Source organism: Podarcis melisellensis (genome assembly GCF_964234715.1).
Source record: "Podarcis melisellensis genome assembly, chromosome: 1".
Classification (NCBI taxonomy): Eukaryota; Metazoa; Chordata; class Lepidosauria; order Squamata; family Lacertidae; genus Podarcis; species Podarcis melisellensis.
Genome location: NC_138528.1, coordinates 30,788,962 through 30,809,128, shown reverse-complemented (window position 1 = coordinate 30,809,128; position 20,167 = coordinate 30,788,962). Strand labels below are relative to the sequence as shown.

At 41.4% G+C, this 20,167-nt stretch overlaps 1 protein-coding gene across 4 annotated transcripts in view; it reads left to right on the top strand.

Annotated features, from left to right (window-relative positions):
* YLPM1 (YLP motif containing 1) overlaps nt 1-20,167 on the top strand; it is a 50,821-nt gene that overhangs the window by 2,607 nt on the left and 28,047 nt on the right. For 3 of the 4 annotated variants that reach the window (XM_081908239.1, XM_081908238.1, XM_081908240.1), the window contains exons 2-6: nt 2,943-3,182; nt 8,944-9,135; nt 10,266-11,539; nt 13,344-15,449; nt 17,492-17,582. In XM_081908239.1, coding sequence (XP_081764365.1) covers nt 2,943-3,182; nt 8,944-9,135; nt 10,266-11,539; nt 13,344-15,449; nt 17,492-17,582 — 3,903 coding nt within the window. The remainder of the gene's footprint in view (nt 1-2,942; nt 3,183-8,943; nt 9,136-10,265; nt 11,540-13,343; nt 15,450-17,491; nt 17,583-20,167) is intronic. The other variant, XM_081908241.1, reaches the window with a different exon arrangement.

Here is a 20,167-nt window from a genome sequence, read left to right as displayed (position 1 = left end):
AATGTATACTTCATTGATGCTAGTATCCTGTGAGGTTGGAGCAGGGATTCAGAATGGTGCATGCTCAGATTCTTTTTTCTCCTTCTATGCAATTTGTTTAAGCTCAGTTAGGTGTAAGGCAGGGAGAAAAAGGGATATGTCCTAACTTTTATGTTACATTGTACAGTACATTTTCATTTGTATTTGTTTAAGATTTTGATTGCTGAGAGTAAGCCAGTTTGTGAACCAGTTCTCAAGCCAGTTTTCAGATCTTTAATTGTAAGATTTCTATACCAAGTGATAGGGGTAGATTACTGACCTGTTAGTTGAGTCATCATAATAATTTATTATTATTTAATTTTTATACCCCGTCCATCTGGCTGGGTTTCCCCAGCCACGCATATCATTTTATCATATTGATAAAATCATTTCTTAAGCTATTAGGAGGTCAAATCTTACTAATAATTAGTCAGCAGATCAGCTGTATTCTTACTGCTTCTGGTAGAAGGAGGGGTAGCGGTCTAAACCTGCATTTTCTGCCCTTCCATTGTCTCCTGGGGTGAATTTAGTTATTATACCTGCATGTTGGGTGATGTAAATTATGTCAGGTTCTGTGGGTGGGAGTGGAACCAATGGATAGACAGTGTTAGGATGCAGTGCAATTTTGTTATCTCTCTACATGCCTTCAACATACCCATTCACCACCCCCCTTGACAGAACCCTTCTTTTGTCTTTTACACTGACATAGCTTCTACTGGTTTAATTTGGGGAGATATACCACTTCCTAACTACTGTATCTGGGGGTAAGGATTGCATTGTATGTCCCATTGATCTCAGTGAGACTTTCTCAATAAACAACACAGGGGATTGGGGCTGTTCTGATCGCTCAGACAGAAAACAGGAATTTTGAAGAAAAGGGAAATTAGATATATGCAGTATTGGCTGTACTGGCACATCTTTAATTTTTCTGCAATCAGTAGTTGCCCAGATGTTTACAGTGTAAACTTTATATAGTGTAAGTAATCCTGATACGGAGACCATATATCTATGCGACCCAATCATATTCTATGTGTTCTGTAGTCTAGTATGAAAAATGAATAAAGAGGGGTTTTTCATGTTAATCAGTTTCACAGATAAATAAATGTTATTAGAAATGAGTGCATGTGGACATGTGCACACATCACAATCATCACAGTTTTAAATAATTAACCAGAAAACAGAAATGGCCAATCTATAATAACTGATGAGTTCAGAGGTATCAGAAGAGGATTCTCTCTATATAATTTTGCTTTCAAAACTTAAGAAAGCAAAATTTCTGCAGGCTTTTTTTTAAAGACCTGAATCCTCCCTACAAGAGAATGAGAATAGCTCCAAAGAAAGAGAGAAATGTTTTATTGACCTCTTTGAAACACTTATCATAAATACAATTTTAAATGTTTGTAGAATTTATTTAAACATCACCTTCCTTTAAGCAAAGAATCAGGAAATGGTGAAAAATTAGTATTACAGCAGAGATGGGTCTTTGTAGCTACAGAGTACAGTAATTGGAGTGAAGCTACAAAGCAACTGCAGATGAAGACAAAGCCAATCATGGTTGTATGCATTTCTCCATATTTTAGCACTCATCTAAGTAGCATTTTGACATCCAACATGTTATAAGATTCTCCCTGTGTTTATACATATTTTGATAGAAAACAAATACAGTTGGTGCCTTTAGCACCAACAGGTGCTAAAGAAAAATGGGGCTACAACAGACCCAGGGCAGACAAAAGGGTTAATCTGAAGCAGAATAAAAGTGTAACCTGCACAAAGGTGTTTTTTACTGTAGAATCTGGGGGGGGGGACATGTTCCTTGCTTAAGCAAGCATATAAGCACAAGTCTGATATCACTGGTTTGTACAGGTCATTGAAATGCTTAAAAAATTGGTGCTGGGTTCTTCCTGAGCTTCTTGCATGTATGGGACGACAGGGGTGTAAGTATTAATGTCCCCACTTGTGCAAGTCGTCCTTAGGAGGGTCACCATGGGCCAGACCAGCCCACTTCTGAGAATGTTAGAAATTAGCCAAGCGCATTTTGCCACTGTTACAGGTCCATTTGCAACCACATGCAGATTGCTGGATACTAGATTGGTGACTGGGGAAATCAAAATGTCGCTTGAAGGATCTGGAATGTTTTCTTTAAATCTTGAATTTGTTTTATTCTGAATTGCTTTATCTGATGTTCCACCTTGAGATTTATTCTGAAACAATGTACATAAAACAGTATAAATCACAGTACTAAAGTAATTTTAAAACTATAAACCCCATTTTCCTGTTATTTATATATGAATTTATTTGAAACTTTCTTGCCCTGCCCTTCTGACAATACTGTACCCTAGGCCAGATTGAAAAACAGAATCAGTCATAATGAAAGGAAGTAAAATAAAGGAAACATGGACACTCGATGTTTAAGAAAAAATGATAAAAATGTTATGATTATTGACAGATTAAAGGCCACCAATTACAAAACCATTCCATAATTAAAATCCTATTAAAGGCTTACATTTTCATTGTGCCTTTTGATCCTTACTCCAAAGGAATAGATGTAGCAACCTGGGGTCGTATCCAGTGCTGTGCCAGAAAATTTCCTCTTGTGGAATGGGACCTCCCCTTCCTTCTGTGTAACCCCAAAATTTGTTTCAGAGGGTTCTCCAATTCTCTCAAGCAGACTTTGAGGGCACACAGGGGCTTGCTGGTGTGGCAGAAGAAGGAGGATAACTTACATTGTTCATTCAGAAGTCTGCTGAACAAACGAGACTGCAGTGTTGGATGCTACTCTGGTTTTTTTCAAAAGTAGGTCCAAGTGTCCTTTGAAAATGAGGCACATTTGCCATTTTTCAGTGGTTAATGTAGCTTTCTTTCTAGGGTATGACCTTGTCTCTTAAGGCGAGATACTACTGTACTTCTCATCTTTTTTGTTATAGGAACAGCAGCAATTTTGGTATCAACAGCATCTGCTTACTCTGCAGCAAAAGGCAAAAGCACATGCACTGGGACAGCAGCTGCCATCAGGTCTAGGAGTGGTAAATGATGCTCCTGAGCAGAGGCAAGAAGAAAGGGAAATACCCATTTCTGATGTGCTTTCTGACCCCCCTTTGCTTTCTGAGCCCAAATTACCGCAGCCCAAAGGTGATGACCTTCCTTTGTCATCTGTTGAGCCCAAGGTATGCTGTGCACAGAGGTGTCATTATGTGTTGTGTTCATTCTTTTGTCATTTCAGATTGTCTGGAAGGACTGATTGAAAAAAATAGGGTCCTGGTGCAGTAGGCTTAGAACACGGATGATTTATGAGACCTTTTGCTGATCAGTTGTGGTTTACATGGCCCTGATGCAAACCTTAAAGACAACAGTCATTGGGTTTATGTGCTTTTCTTAACAAAGTATTGAAGTTTTTTTTAAATACATTTCATAGCAAGTGTATAAATCTTCCTTGCATCTTCAGCATAGGTTGAGGAGATAAATGTAAATGAATCAGAAATGAACTGCAAGAGCCTATAAAGATCTCTGTGGGATCCATTGTCCCTCTGTTCTGTAAATGGTGACCCTGTAGTAGAGCACATGTTTTGCTAGCAAATGGCTGGCCGTTTTGACGTCCAGTTCAGAATGTTTAGCGTTCTGTCATGTGGAGTTTAATCATCTTGTGGAAATGCCGTGTGCATTGGGGGATGTCTGTATGTGGAGTGGAAAGTCTCAAAGAAGGTAATGCTATTCAGAGCTTCCTTTGGGTATCTTCATTACTTGAAGGTACCAAACGATAACGCAGTATAATTATTTGTGCTTCTGTGTTGACTTTGCGTTCAGGAAGAAGTTGCATTACATATTTCCAACACTGTAAAACAGTAACATCTCCATATTAGGATCAAGCTTTAAGACCATAAGGATTGCCATGCTGGAGCAAACCATAATTCACAGAGATAAGTCTAGTCTTATTTATCCACTGTGGATCAGACAATGCTGGTGATAGGCACCTTGTATTTCTTCCCCACCCTGCTTGGCAGCATCTCATACAGAGAGAGAGAGACTGATTGACTCTGTATCATGGATACTGTTTACTTGTCAAGATACTACACTTTCATAAGTTTGTTCTCCATGAATTAGTCTACTCCTTTTATAAACTCATCTCAACCAGTGACTGTCTTTATTTCCTGAGTAGTTGCAGCCAGATTATGTGCCACTAGTATGCATATAATAAGGTTATAGTTTTTTGAAATCATACGCATCACATTTTGCTTACATGGAATCTTAGGTACTTGTATTTTAATCCTTATTTTCCATTTTGGATAAATTCTTTTTAAAGCTTTTCACAACTGCCTGGGATATTACCATCCTAACTAATTAGGTGTCATCTACAGACGTAACTGCCACATTGTTCAATCCTATTGCAGATGAATTATTAATAATATAACCCAGCAAGCCCCTATAAAGATCTCTGTGGGATCCATTGTCCCTCTGTTGTGTAAATGGTGACTCCGTAGTAGAGCACATGTTTTGCTAGCAAGTGGTTGCATTTTCAGTCTTTAGATATAGGACTGAGAAACACTCCTGCTTGGAGGGGTTACTGTCATTCAGTGTAGACAGTACTGAGGTAGATAGACCAGTGTTCTGACTTGGTATAAAGCAACTTCCTATGTCCCTTCCTGCCCATTTTATCACTACGTCCTCATCTTCTTTATTTTTTATCCTAATCTGTAAGAGTCTCTCCACTTATACATTGACCAAATGACTTAGCCAAAAACCTTTTGGTCATCTGTAATATGTATCCTCAAAAGAAATGTAGAAAGTTTATATTTCCCTTTGTTGAAGCAATACTTACCCTCTTTTAGTAAGACTTCTTGTTTTTATGTTTGACAGTTCTTAATGCTTTCTTTCATTTTATATGGAACTGAAATTGGGCTGGCAGGTCTGTAACTACCTGGATGCCCTCTTTATATCAAATGCATTTTAGATAAGAAGGTTGACTTTAATACTATTACATATTTATTTATTTATTTATTTATTTATTTAATTAACTGACCAACAATTTTGACCGATAGAAATAATAATTTTTGCAGTTTTGCTATAGTCCTTCAGTATTCTTTTTACACCTTTATCATCTTAAATGTTTCTGCTACCTCCACTAGTTGGTTTTCTCTGTAGAGTGTGTTCTGATCATATCACAATCTCAGTTGGTGAGTGTTGAGAGGATTGTAATCAAAATGGGACAGCTGCAAACTAAGATGGAGGTATTTTCATGTTCAAAGGTATCCAAAGATTGCAGAGGTAGAAAAAAACTTTAGGAAAAAGAGCATAGATGGGTGGGAACTTTCCCAAAACAGCCCAGTGAAGACTGAGCATGTTCAGTGATTGCAGAATGTTGAGGGGCATCTGTTAGGTTTAAACAAATATCTGAAAAGGGGAAGAACGGAGTGTCCCTGAAGGAGGAGGGAACAGTTTAGAGACTGAGCACTCCACATTGTAACATTATGTTGTGAGTCTTAGTTTTGTTTAATATTTATTTTAATAACTTCAGTGTGTCTCTCAGGTTGTTGATTTTTGCTTGTTTTATTGTTGATTTGCATTCAGTTTGCCAGAGTTTGTTCTCTCTTCAGTTTAATAGGAATCCTCTTTGTTTTTGCAGATCCTTTTGTTTTAAATTAAGTATGACTGTGTTGAATTTGTTGGCAGTTTTCTGATCTTTTGAATGTTGAGTTTGACAGAGATTTGATCAGTGTTGCCAGTCCCAGGCAATTAGGATCCAAACTCTTTCTATCTAGAAATTTTGACTCTGCCATGACTTGTTACCCAGCCAGTTTAGGGGTGGCTGAAGTAACCCACTATTATTTCATCTTCTGTTTCAATTGCCTACCTAAGTACCTTTTGCATTTAAAGATCACCATCAAAGTTTGGGATAGGGGAGTGATATTAGCCCAGTTTGCATGTAATGTTAAAAATAAATTCTGTTGCATGCTGCTCAGAAGTCCTCACTATGCTGATCCCCCACTTTTGACCGGTGTGCCAAGGAGGAAACAAAGCAGAGACTGGCATGTGAACCAGCACTCATAATTTGTCTGGAGATAAACAAACCATGAGAGTAGGTTTATACATAATGCAAAGCCAGCTTCTGGTTTGTTTCCTCCCTGGTGCAATAAAGCTGTGAGCTGGGGAGCCCTGGTGTGGACTTTTAAACAGCATACACATTGTGCTAAACCATAGTTCATTTTAAACTATGGTTTAATATTAAGTGTGTTCCTTATATTTTACTTACTCTTTTGCTGTGCTGTTCTCTACTCATAAGTTTGTTTTTCTATTTCTCAATTTTGGATTCTGTATCCCACTGACACACAAAGCACCAACACCTCCTTTACATTCTATTCTGACCATTCTATGGATTTCATATGTTGTGATAGGCCAGTTATATTTCTGTATTTTTATTTTAAAATAGGAAGGAAGTATACAACATAATGTGCATTTGCAATACAATAAAGCATAAAATACCATAAAATAATACGAAGATACAATACATCTCTTCTCTTGGTTTGAAGCGTTCAGTGTATGTAGGATTTCTCCTACAGTTTCTGACAAGAGTGACTTGTTATATCTGGTGATTGGATTTAATTGCTAAGACTTAAAATGATGTACTACTTACAAGGGCAAGTGTTAGGCAAATAAATTCCTGGGCACATCACCAATTAATTAGTTCATCAGCCATCATTAAAAGTAGTATGGTTCTAAAGTGATAATATGACTACTCTGGAAGAATTAAATATCCCCAGTAATCCTAAAGTCTTGGTCCAGCATCTGTTTGTTCTTTTTTTGGAACACTTTTATCTCATTTTATAGCCCCAAGGCAGGACGTGGGTGGCGCTGTGGTCTAAACCACTGAGCCTCTTGGGCTTGCCGATCAGAAGGTCAGCGGTTCAAATCCCTGCGACAGGGTAAGCTCCCGTTGCTCAGTCCCAGCTCCTGTCAACCTAGCAGTTCGAAAGCATGCCAAAAAGTTCAAGTAGATAAATAGGTACCACTACAGCGGGAAGACAAACTGCGTTTCCGCTGCTCTGGTTTCGGTGTTTCATTGCACCAGAAGCGGCTTAGTCTTGTTGGCCACATGACCCAGAAAAACTGCGGACAAACGCCAGCTTCCTTGACCTGTAAAGCGAGATGAGCGCCACAACCCCAGAGTCGTCTGTGACTGGACTTAATAGTCAGGGGTCCAGACTAATTTAGCTGTACTTAGACAATACTTTGATTACACGAAAATCAATGGGACTGTACTTCAACTAAAGTTCAACAAACTTAACAGCATAAAGCTAAACAGATCTTCTTATTGGCTAGTTTTCAGTGGGTCTTATTTCTAGGCAAATGTGTATAGGATTACAACCTTAGTTTGGGGGCAACTGTTGGTGTCCATACGGTGTTAAGATTATTCAGTCAGGATTTTTGCCATCTTCCTTGGAATCAGAATTTGCCTACCACCTATTAGTTTAACTGAGGATGTCTGAGTTAAGTGAGTCCTTGCAGTGCATGAGATTCTTATGCTAACTGGTATAGGTTTGTGTTGGAGTAGCTGGGCATAGGAAGGAAGGAATTTCCTTGATGGGCATAAATCACCTGATGTGTGAGGTGTAAGGTCAAATGAGCCAGTTGCTGTGGTAATGGCCTTGGAACTCTAGTTATATTGATGTGATTAAGGCATGCCAGCTAGTTTTGTGTTGATGTTACTATTGCAGTTGAAGCCTTGGAATTAGAGCAACAGGGACACTCTGTATCTGTATATGAAAAGCCTGCAAACTGGAAGTTATTTTTCTGTTTGCTCAGTCTGCAACAGTAAAAGATCTGGACCTTACTGGCTCTGCTTCTGTGTAGTAACTTTTACTGTGAGCACAATGTGTAACCCACCCTTCTGACTAGGTTACCTTACCCCCAGCCACTTTGGGTGGCTTCCAACAAATATAAAAGGATTGTAGATGTATCTTATTATCTCAGATTACCAACAGTTTGTACTTACCTAAGTTTGTATCTGGCATAAGTCTTTATTTAAGCTAAAGCTATGCTATGCATAGATTTATTGGACAGAGTTATGTTTCAGCTATTTACCATTGTAATCTAATTACAATTATTCTGGGTTATATGTGATGCCCTGGTGTCTTCTGGAGGCCACTCTCCTGTGAGTGAGGATTTATGGTTTGCAATCAGTAGACTCAAGTAACTAATTTACTTATTTCAGTGGATCTCTCTGAATATGATTTAGGTAGAATCTATACACATATAAAAACTGTTCTGAAAATGCTTTTTTTAAAAAAGTGTTTTAAAAAATTCATTGAATTTTCCATAAGGCTCACCATCACCATATAGTGTCACATTGTATATTGCACTTGAAACACACTTAAAACGTTTTATTTGTAACTGTATAGCTGAGTCCTTAGTTGTGTATCATCCAGTATCTTGCACAACAGATCATGGAATAGAGCAACTATCAGAATTTATTTCACTAGCATATCTAGAGATATGATAGTGCAATAAATTCTGATAGTTGTAAAATACCTGTTTAGTTTTTATGTGTTCTGGCAACCAAAAGTAGTGCTCTTGGGAAGTAGTGTTGTGTGTTTTTTTGTTTTGTTTTGTTTGTTTTTTGTTTTGTTTTTTGGTAGGAGATTCTCACTAAAAATAAAAATAAAAATCTGTATTTGAAAAGGAGGAACTGGGATAATCCTGCTCTGACTTGTGATCAGATATACTTTCTACCATAGGCATGCACTTACATTATGCGGTGCCTGGACTATTTAACTTGTTGAAGAAGGGGAGGATGGGACAAAACCCTCTGTATTTGCTTGCTTTCGGGCATGTACAACTACTTTCCCCAGTACCGACAATGATTAGAGCTGTATAACTGATGTGCTGTATGACTGAACAAGTTTTCTATTATTTGATATTTGCTTATTCCTCCAGTTGAGCATTGAACCACCAGAGGATCCTGAGGAAAGTTTGAGATTACAGCAACTACAGGCAGCAGCCACACAATGGCAACAGCATCCACAGCAGCGAGTGGGTTTCCAGTATCAGAGAATAATGCAGCAGCATGCACAGTTGCAACAAATTCTACAGCGCTACCAACAGATCATACAGTTGTCGCACTTGCCGGTGAGTCATTAAAGTAATATGATTTGATCCATATTTTTCCCACTTGAGTGAGATACTTAGTACAATTTAATGGTGCTAACAGAGTTTCATGACTCTTCATGGTGGTCCACAGGTCAGCTTTGGCCTGTTAGAGGTCCCAGTTTGGCTCAGCAAGCTGTTCTTGGTAAAGCGCAGCCTTCCGTCCCACCACATTGTATGTCACCTCAGGTGTGGAGCAGTTACCAAGGTGGCTCCAAATGAACAACTGGGAGAGTAAAGTGAGCTCCCAATTATTCTTTTGCTTTGAGCAAGGCTTGCTTCAATCACCCATCAGCCGATCCTGATCTACCAGTGAGTAACCAAGGCAAGATTGTGCCTTGCTCTAGGACTTGCACTGAAGCCCCTGCTGAAGTGGAGGGAGGGATCTCCATTTAAGCAGGTCTTTCAATGCAAACTCATTTGTGTTCCTGGAGCAAGCCTCTTTGGAGCTGCTCTGGGGGTGCACCTTCAAAGAGCATCATCACCTTGACATCATTATGACTGATGGGCAAACTGCCAAATTTTGACCCGTGAGGCAGATACAGATCTGAACCATCAGAGAAGAAAGTTCCCCAACTCTGATGTAGACCTTTGCTCATTGACTACATGTTAACTTCTGAAAAAGCAGACAAGAAGCTAACATTTCAGTCTTGTTTTATGCTGTAACCTGCCCTGTAATAGTGAATCAATGAAGAGTAGGCTAGAAATTGAACCGAGAAGAAGAAAAGTAATACTTTATATTGAAGCATCTTCCTTGTGAGAAGAAAACTAAAAAATTTGTTCACTAATCTAAATAGACTATGTAGAAAGAATTTCCATTTTTTCAGTAGGTTTAATCATGCAATATATTTAGAGTCAGAGTGTAGAATCATTTTAGTTTGGTAGGGGGTGAAACTGTGATGTTAAAGAAAAATAAAGTTCAAAGGCCCAAATCTATGGCTTCACCTTTAAAGCACAACAATTTCATGGAAGCTGTTGGAAAGCATGAACAGTGTTCAGTGTACAGACCTGTGCTTTGCTATGCGACAATTAAGATATGTTTGTGTCTAAAGCATTGTGAGTACATTGAACTAACTTAAAGGGTGTTCCTTACTACTTTTTCTTTCTGGCAGACAATGTCAGTGGATACGCAGCTACAGCATTATGAAACACAGAACAAACAGTTCCAGCCACTTTACAAGGAGTGGGAACGTGAATTTCAGCAGTGGCAGGATCAAATCCAGGCCTACCCTCACAAAGACCAACTTCATGAGTGTGAGAAACAGTGGAAAATGTGGCAGGGACAGATGAAAGTCACTTACACCCACCTTCAGGAGAAAGTGAAGTCACTTCGGAACATGAGCAGTCAGTATACTGGGAGTGTAACTTTGCCACCTGCATTTTCTGCATATTCTCAAACAGTACAAAGTGGTATGTCCGTTGGGCAGCCTCCTTTGCCCTCAGCTGCGCTGCCTCCACCTTCCACTGGATTCTCTTCTGGCCCACAAAAGTCTGATATGCCTATTTCAAAAGAATCTGGTCCTCAGAGCACCCAGAGCACTGAAACACCGAGGCCAAATTTGTACCCTACTCCTGGTTCTTTTAAAGTTACTGAGTCACTTCCCACTACCCAAAGTACAGAAATGCCCAGGCCAGGTCTACTTCCTACTCCTTCCGCAGCTTCTTTTTCATTTAAAGTAACGGAGTCTTCTACCACCTCACAGGCCTCAGAGACAACCAGGCCACCTCCATTTCCTTCTCCAGCCTCTTACTCATTTAAAGAGTCACTTCCCACTCCCCAGACTACGGAGATGGCCAAGCAAGGTCTGCTTCCTACCCCTACCGCTGCTTCTTTTTCATTTAAAGTAACTGAGTCTCCTGCCACTTCCCAGAACATGGAGGCAACCAGGCCACCTCTGCTTCCTACCCCTGCTTTTCCTTTGAAAGGTAATGATACACCCGTCATCACCCCGGCCATGGATATTGTCAGGCCAGGCCTGCTTCCCACCCCTTCTGCTTCTTCCTTTTCATTTAAGGCTACGGTTTCTCCTGCCACGACCCACGCTACAATGGATGCAACCAGGCCCCCTCTTCTTCCCACCCCTGCTTCCTTTTCTTTTAAAACTACTGATACATCTGCCACCCAGAATTACCACTCAAATGTGACATCATCTGCTAGCACTTCAGACCAAGGCAGTTCTTATGCGCCTCTGGGCAAACAGGCAATGCCATTTGGTTCTGTTTCATCAGAACTAACTTCTGCTGAAGTAAAACCTCACTCTACAGTGTCCTTCTCATCTGCATCCACCACCAGCACCACTACTACCTATCAGAGCAGACCAGGGAGGTCAGCCGGGTTTCCTGATTCTGCCAGGGGACAGCACCATGAAGGCCCAAGGGTGTCAAGGTAGGTTTCCTTTCTGTCTCATTTTTGTATGGCAATGCTGTTTTGGATGATAGTACAGTAGAAACACTCTTAACTATTGTTATGTAATCCTGTGTGCTTTGCCAGTAGGACGTAGTATTTCATGTGACTGTGCTCATTGAGTGGTTGTTGCCCGCCCAATGGTATCCCTGGCCTATTTTAATCTTATGCTTATATTTTAATCTTATACGTTCTTCCAGAGTATTTCTTGAAATACCCAAAGCCAGGTCTTTTTTTTTTTTTCATTTTGTGTGTTGTTAGTAGCTTTTTAATTGAATGCTCCCAAAGGGAAAGGGGGAGCAGCTGGTGGTCCAGAACAAACCCAGTGACCAGATATTCAAGTAAATAGACCTTTAGTAGGAGGCTTCCCCATCTTCCTTACGTTTACAGAAGGTCACCTTCTCATATGCTGCCTCTTATCATGTCCTCTGTCCATGATTATGGTGCACAGGGGTGGCAGGTGGACTCCTCCTTCCAATATTGAAGCATTAGGAATTTAGCCACCATGAGTGTCCTTAGAAACCAATAGAATTGTCTGTTCTTTACTTGATAATTCTCTTGGTGAGGGGCAATGCTTGAACCAAATCTGTGGGAGCCTGTAGTACCAGTCTTCATAATGCTAATGAGGTTAAGTGCCAGAAGCTTTGTAGTCAAAACAGCTTCACTCACAAACAAGATGGAGGCATCCATATACTCAGGGGAAATAGAGAATTAAAAATAAAACTTACATGCAGAGTGTACTCAGGTGTGGGCTGCAGGGTGAAGGAAGGAGTAAATCCATGCACATCCCAGTATGGCAATTACTTTCCTCCATGATGCCTCAAATGCATATTGGGGGAAAGCATGAGGGAGGTTGTCAGTGAAAAGGGAATTGGGGCCAGAGTTAAGCCCCCTCTCCCAGTCACTCAACTGCTGCTGTTCACAGGGCACTCAGGTCTGCTGCCAAATGTATAATTCTGGTCTCACAAAAAACAAACCAAAAGCAGAGTTTGTGCTTTTGTTCCTGCTGCTCTATTTAGTAATATCCCACTTTACACAAAATTAGCAACAGTTTATATATAGTTTTTTAAAAAACAAAAACCAACAACTAGAAGCTACCTAACAAAGCAAAAGTCTTCCTAAGTAAAATCATCTTCAGTGCCCACCTGTAAGCAGCAAAAGTGATTGTTCTGCAGGTGTCTTGTTTGCACACACAAAACAGAGAAGAGGAAGATACTGTATTGCAAATTGTTATTTTTTGTAACACTAGTGTAATCTCAGTTGTCATCTTCAGTTTATAATTTAATAAATGCTTTTAAATTATGTTTTCTGAAGTGTGAGACTTCTAGGCTCTCTGGAGCCCAGAACTTGGTCGGACACTACTTCTTACACCTAAAAGGACAGGAAGTAAATCCCAGGCTCACACATACCTGTGCCTCAACCTCTATCTGCTTTTCCCAAAGGATGAAGACGCCTGACTCAGTAGAATACTGCATGTGTCTACATCTTTCACCCCATGAACCAAATAAGGTGGTTCTTGAGTCTAACCCTTGAGTCAGACATTCCTTTCTATCTGAGGAAGAGATGGAGAAGATGAGCATAGATATGGGTGAATCCAATACTTGTTTCTGTCATGCTCCATTTGCATGCAGCAAATCTAATATTTTGGTGAATTTTGTGTATCGTTATTACTTAATGAGATTTTAATTTGGCAGCTGTTTCCAAGAGGATTTATGGAGTTGTTTTATATAAAAAAGTCTCACAAAATCTATTACTTGAATAAAATGTCTCGTTTCTAAATACACAGATTTGATGCACCTCGAGGAAGAGACTTCGATAAATTTGAACCTGCAAGACAGCAAGGACCTCATTTTCAAGGGCAACGTTTCGATGGTCCAAGGCCAAGATTTCAAAATCAGCTTGTCGATGGATCTTCAGGCAAACAGGGGAAAATCCCCCGGGGCCCAGCAGCAGCATTTTATACTCCCTCAGGCACTTCACAAATGCAGGCTTCCCAAGCAAGTGGACCACGGTGGCGGGGGCCTAGGCCTCCTTTGGGACAACAGAACCATCAGACAGAACATAAGGAATCTCTTACTGATATGAGCAATGATCAGACAGTTGCAAATAAATCTAAACCTAGACCAGATACAAAGGTTACTGGTTCTGTTCAGCCAGGTACAGTCATGTCTAAAGCACAGCAAAATTCATCCAGAAAAGAGGGCAGAGAAACATTGTCAGAAACAAAGAAACCAAGCTCTGCAGAGACTGAACTGCAAACAGAAGAATCAAAAAAACCTCTTACTTCGGGTGTTCTCCATCAGACACCAGGTTCCACTGTTCCAGGGGAGAAGAAAATGTTACTACCAGCGCCGATGGGAAATAAAGAGTTGAATTCTGCAGAAAACAAACTGACTTCTTCTGAAAATAATCAGAGCAAGGAGCCATCTAAACTGGAAAGCCGGGAGAGGGGACAAATCAAGCTGGGAGATAACCAGGCCAAAGGGCCAGCAGGCCGGGGCAGGGGCCAGGGTAGAATGGAAGACAATAGAGGTAGGGGCCGAGGCCGATTTGATGATGCCAGAGGAAGGGGAGTACCAAACAGAGGTAGAGGTCTGACCAGAGATATAGGTGGCAGAGATGTAAACAGTGGGCCAGGACCCCACAACAGGATGCCAGAGGGCCAATTGGGCAGTTGGGAATCTGGGGTGGGTGGACAGTCAAGCAACCAGGAAGGGGCATTGGAAAGGCAATCGAGAAGCCAAGACAGAGGGTTACCAGCTAGAGACAGGGAACCAGCTCCCCAGATGGGCAGCAGAGAGAGAGGCCATGCAGATAGCCGGGAAAAGGGCTTTGGCAGGCAACCCAGTAGTCAAGAAAGGGGACTGGACCGGCTGGCTAGTAACCGTGAAAGGGGACCAGGACGGCGACCTAGTAGCCGGGAGAGAGACCCAGTCAGAAGGCCTAGTAGCCGGGAGAGGGATATGCACAGATGTGACACAGGCCTTGGAGGTGGTATGGATAATTTGCCTCCATTTCGTGAAGAACCACCCAGGCCTCCATGGTCTTATGGAGAGGCAGGCATGGAAGAGGAGCGCTCATTTGAATACCAAGATATTCCTCCTCTAGAGCGCAGACGATTGGAGGATTGGGAAAGAGACAGATACTGGGTTGAGCGTGACCAGCGATACCATGATGATCCTCTTGATCCATATGAGAGAGATGACTTGTCAGCACACCGCCATCCATTGCCACCTCTTTCACCTCTTCCCCCTCTACCTCCTTTACCTCCAATATCTGCTGATCTTGATAGGCGAGAACCATATTGGGATGACTGGGAAAGGCCATTGGGGAGAGAGAGAGAGATAGACAGAGATCTGGACAGGGTCCGAAGACCCTTGGATATGTATGATCGTGATTCAGAAAGAGACTGGGACAGAGATTACCTTAGACCACTGGGCGACAGAGATACGCTTAGTGATCTGGACATCCCTCCTCTCCCACCTTTGCCACCCCTTCCTCCACTTCCTCCTTTAGACAGGTACCGTGAGGAGCGATGGCTGGAGGAGAGAGAGAGGGATTTCTACGACAGAGATTCCAGAGACCGGGGGGAGCTCAGAATTCGAGAGTATCCAGAGAGACATGACTCATGGAGGGAGCCATCCGATTTCCCACCCGACAGGGGTGATTGGGAAAGGGAAAGATTTTCAGATAGGTGGTATTCAGATGAAATCGACAGATTCCCACGTTTAGATGATCGTCTGGATCCACCACCTCTGCCACCACGCTCATCTGAATTGCTGGGAGACGAGCCAAATTTAGCCTCTGAACCCTCGCTGGGAGGTGTAATGGTCCTTAGTCAAAGGCAACATGAAATAATCCTGAAGGCTGCCCAAGAGCTAAAAATGCTACGGTGAGTTGGCTGCTGTTCTTGTTTATTTTGCTTTGCAAAAACGTTGCTTTTTCATCTCCCCTCCGCCTTGCATTCCCTCTTGCAAATTGCAAAAATGCATATAATGAGGTGGTAAATAGCTTTGAACATTTTGGTCAGCTTAGATGATGGAAGGGTATGCAAGTTTAATAAGTCAAGGGTCATTGAGATAACTATGCTTTAAACAGCACTTCTTATCAGTCTTAAACTAATGAAGTTAAAATAGGTGTGTTTTTAATGTTGAAGAACCTCCCATGGAATCAAGAACAGTTCTGCGCATAGCATACCTATGCTAGAAAAAAGTCAGATAACATAGCTGGCGGTGATCATAAAGGTAAAGGTACCCCTGCCCGTACGGGCCAGTCTTGCCAGACTCTAGGGTTGTGCACTCATCTCACTCTATAGCCTGGGAGCCAGCGCTGTCCGGAGACACTTCCGGGTCACGTGGCCAGTGTGACAAGCTACATCTGGCGAGCCAGCGCAGCACACGGAACGCCGTTTACCTTCCCGCTAGTAAGCGGTCCCTATTTATCTACTTGCACCCGAGGGTGCTTTCGAACTGCTAGGTTGGCAGGCACTGGGACCGAGCGACGGGAGCGCACCCCGCCGCGGGGATTCGAACCGCCGACCTTTCGATCAGCAAGTCCTAGGCGCTGAGGCTTTAACCCACAGCGCCACCCGCGTCCCGGTGATCATGCTTATCCTTAAAACTGAGTAGTAAATATTCAGGCAGGAGAACCTTGTTCATGCAGACCTGCAGTATTTTTAAGAAATTCAGAAAAGGGAGCCAGTGAAAACAAAAGGCCCAGCATTGTCTATCAGTTCACACGAAGCAGTACAAAGTCCACTCACACTAATATTGCCTTAAAGGAGGAAACTTCATATTTTTGTGCTTGGTTTTAAGTTACTCTTGTGTAAAGTTGCCAGGCAGTCCTATTACACTGCACTCCATGGATACATCAAATCTAGATTTTCAAGCAGTGCACGTAATTGTGACATTTATAACTCCTGAGACAGGAACAAGTGCTAGAGCATGCAGAGGCCCCAGGTTCAATCCCTGGCATCTCTGGGCAGGGCTGGGAAACCCTGGAGAGCTGCTGCCAGTCGGTACAATGCAGCTTCCACTGATATGTAGAAAAATCTCTCTTGCTAGTTCCTGTTGTCAACAGTGGTGTGTTTCACCATTTACTGAACTGCAGGAAAGTGGCCTGCAGACGTCCTTTTGGAATATGTGAGAATTCTGATCACAAAGGCTTGAATTCTCTCTCTTAACACCAAAATGATATCCTCAGAAATTGCAATGAGATTTGAGCTGGTGTGAAAAAGAAATGTACCTTGGGAACTAAATGCTCTCTGTGAAGGATCAAATGTTCATTTTTGGCACTGAGGAAAGTAGCACATTTTGTTGGAAACATTTGTGTTTCCTGCTTGCCAAATGACAGCCTAAAGTGGCTAACGGTACTATATTAAAACAATAGAGTAACAAATCAAAATGTGCTAAAAATAATCAACTGAAGCAGAAAAAACCTGCCAAAATCCTAAAATTGCAAACTGCCAAGCAAAACGAGATGAAAAATATTTAAGGGCAGATCAGTTCCATAAAATCCAAGTTGTAGTACAATAAAATATTATATAAGAAACAAAAGAAACAATAAGAACCCAATTTAGAAGCATACATAATCTTTCACCGTGCTTTACAATTGTGATAATAGGCAGAACAATAATTATGTGGTCCAGCAAGATGCTCAGCAATTTTCAAGTGCTCTAGGTGGATAGGGGTGTAAAGTTTTGGAAATACTAGTCTAAATGTTTTACAAAGTAGCGAATTTTTAGTTTGTTGCTTAAAATTCACTAGCTTCTCAGCCTGGCAGGCCTCCTTAGAGAGGGCATTCCACAGTGTTGGTGCCACAGATGAACATAAGTAAACCTGGTGGTTCTTAAAATCTTGTTTAAGACAAATGCATATACTTTTTGTGGTTTTTAAAAGAACATTTAAGATGAATAATATGATTTTTTGACTGCAGAGAACAGAAAGAACATATGAAGAAGATGAATGAATTTGTTCCTGAACTGCCACCACAGGAAATTCCTAGAGCTAGGAAGGATAACTTTCAGGTAAATTAAGTCTTGTTATGGAAAATATTGTTTTTAAATGGAAGCTTTTAAGAACTTATGCTTGAGCTTGCTTCCCCACCCCTCCGGACTAGTTACCAGTCATTATGGCTATGCTCTGTATCCCTGGTCGGAGGCAGCAGTGGTTCTGCAGCAGGTCTTTCTTGAGAATGGGGCATCATTATGGAGAAATCAGATCTTCATCCTCGTAACTCTCACTGTGATTCCAGTGCACCTTTCCTGCAAATTTCAGGAGACAAGGGAGAGTCTAGGAGCAGGGTCTCCCAAAGATGTACAGTGGTGCCCCGCAAGACGAAATTAATTCGTTCCGCAATTTTTGTCGTCTAGCGAATTTTTCGTCTTGCGAAGCACGAAATCCCATAGGAATGCATTGAAAATCAATTAATGCGTTCCTATGGTCAAAAAAGGTCTAAACAAAGCCAAATTTGGTACAACAACAGTTTATTAACTGCTCTTTAAAGTCACACATACTGTAAAGAGCAGTTCAAAAACTGAAGGGAAAATAAATTAACTTTATAAACAAAACATGTCTTTGTTTTTAGACGTCGCGAGACGTTTTCGTCTTGCGAAGCAAGCCCATAGGGGAAATTCGTCTTGCGAGGCAAATCGAAAACGGAAAAACCTTTCGTCTAGCGAGTTTTTTGTCTTGCGAGGCATTCGTCTTGCGAGGTACCACTGTACTGGATTTGGACTATAAAGGACTTTAGGAAATCACCATCATTTTGAATTCGGCTGGACCACTTCGTTTCTACTGGTGGCAAGTTTTCCACTGCATTAAAGGGGGTGGCCCCACATAGAGCATGCTAGAGCAGCTGATCCCTGAGATTATCAAAACATAGACTTCCGGGTTGGCGCCATCGCCGAATGGCGGACTCCCTCCGAGCTCCGGGGGGAGCCTGCTCGGCAGGGGCTGGGTCCTCCCGCGCCGGCGACGCGGGGACCCTTAAAAACCATGGGCGCTGAAACCCATGGACATGGTGACTCGGCTGGCACCTTTTAAGCCCCCCCCGACCCGCGAAGGAGCCTTTTTAAAGGCTACGGAACGGGTGACGGAGGGGGGGGTGCTTTGAGTCCTCCGCTTCCCCTGCCGAGTGAAACCGCATGCCATTCGACGGAGAGCGCTGACTTCTTCTATTGGAAATTCGGACTTAAAGTACAACCTGTGAGTAATTGGAACTTGGATTAAAAAAGGCGATAAATTTATAAAAAATTCGGAACGAGCGGGGGAGGCGTAAAAAGGAAGTCAGCCCCCCCCCCTGTTGTAGAGGAGCTAAAGTAATGGATTTAATATCTAAGATCGAGCGCAACCCTATTTTGATAAAGTCACTAAATTTCGCGATGGAAAGTTAGAAGACTGAGCTGGAGGAGAATAGTGGAATTGGATCAAAAAAGTAAACCCCCCACGGAACCTGGGAGCGTTTTCGTTAGAGCGCCGGGAGAAGACAAGGAGAGGTTTTGACAGCTGTCAAAGAGCTGTCAAAGCAGAAGAACAAAAATGAGAACTTTGTTACGAGGACTTTGCCGGTTACATTTGTTACAATTTGGTTTTAAAATGTTTAAAACAAGGAATAATAAGTTACTTTGACTGGTGGACGTGATCTGGAAGGGAACTGAGTTATTGCAATCCACCTAGAGGAACTGAGGGATATTACAAGTTGTTGGCATTGAATCTGAACAGAACTTTTTATCTCCTGGGAAACTGCAGAAATGGAATACTATTTTGGCTACAGAGGCTTACATACTTAAAGCAGACAATAGACTTATCTATTGAAGAATGGAAGGGACTTGGCATTATGTTTTGTTCCTGAATAACAGAGCCATTGCAGAGGAATTCAGAGGCTTTTGGAATTAGAACATTTGTGCAGGAAAACAAGAAGAGAAAAGGGAGAAAAAGAGGAGAGAGATCAACAAGAACAACATGAACAACAAGAATTGGACAAAGTTGGAAGTGGGAACATTTGGGACATCCAGATTTGAAAAAGTAAAAAGAAGTAAAATTGGAGTTTCTACTCCCAAGTATATAAAAATCTGGATGGAAAAAATGGACCTTTTTGAGATAGACTTCTTCCAAGATTGGACATTTAAAATTAAAGATGACTGGTAAAGGACTATGGCTTAAATAAATGTGGGAGCTCCAGGAAGACATCAGATGTTGATAAATATTGGGAACGCAACCGGGAAAAGGGGGAGGGAAATTTGGAATCCAAAGGGCGTAAAATTATATTTTATTTTATTATTTTTTAATCTATTATGTATATTAAAGGGAAGAACGCGTGGAAGGGAACAGGTCAATTTTAGGAAATGGGAAAATATTTTTAAACTGGGTTAATGACAATAAGTTCAAAACTTGGGATAAGAAATTGCAGAATTTATTTGTAAGAACTGGAATACAAGAGGGGGAGGGGAGGGGAAGTCTTGGAAAAATGTTATGGAAAATAAGATTATAAATTGGAATGTTTTGGTTTTTTTTATATTGTTATAATTGGAAACTCTAATAAATATTGTTTTTAAAAAAAAAGAGATTATCAAAACATGGATGGGCGTTATTGGGTGCCTGTCAGATGTAG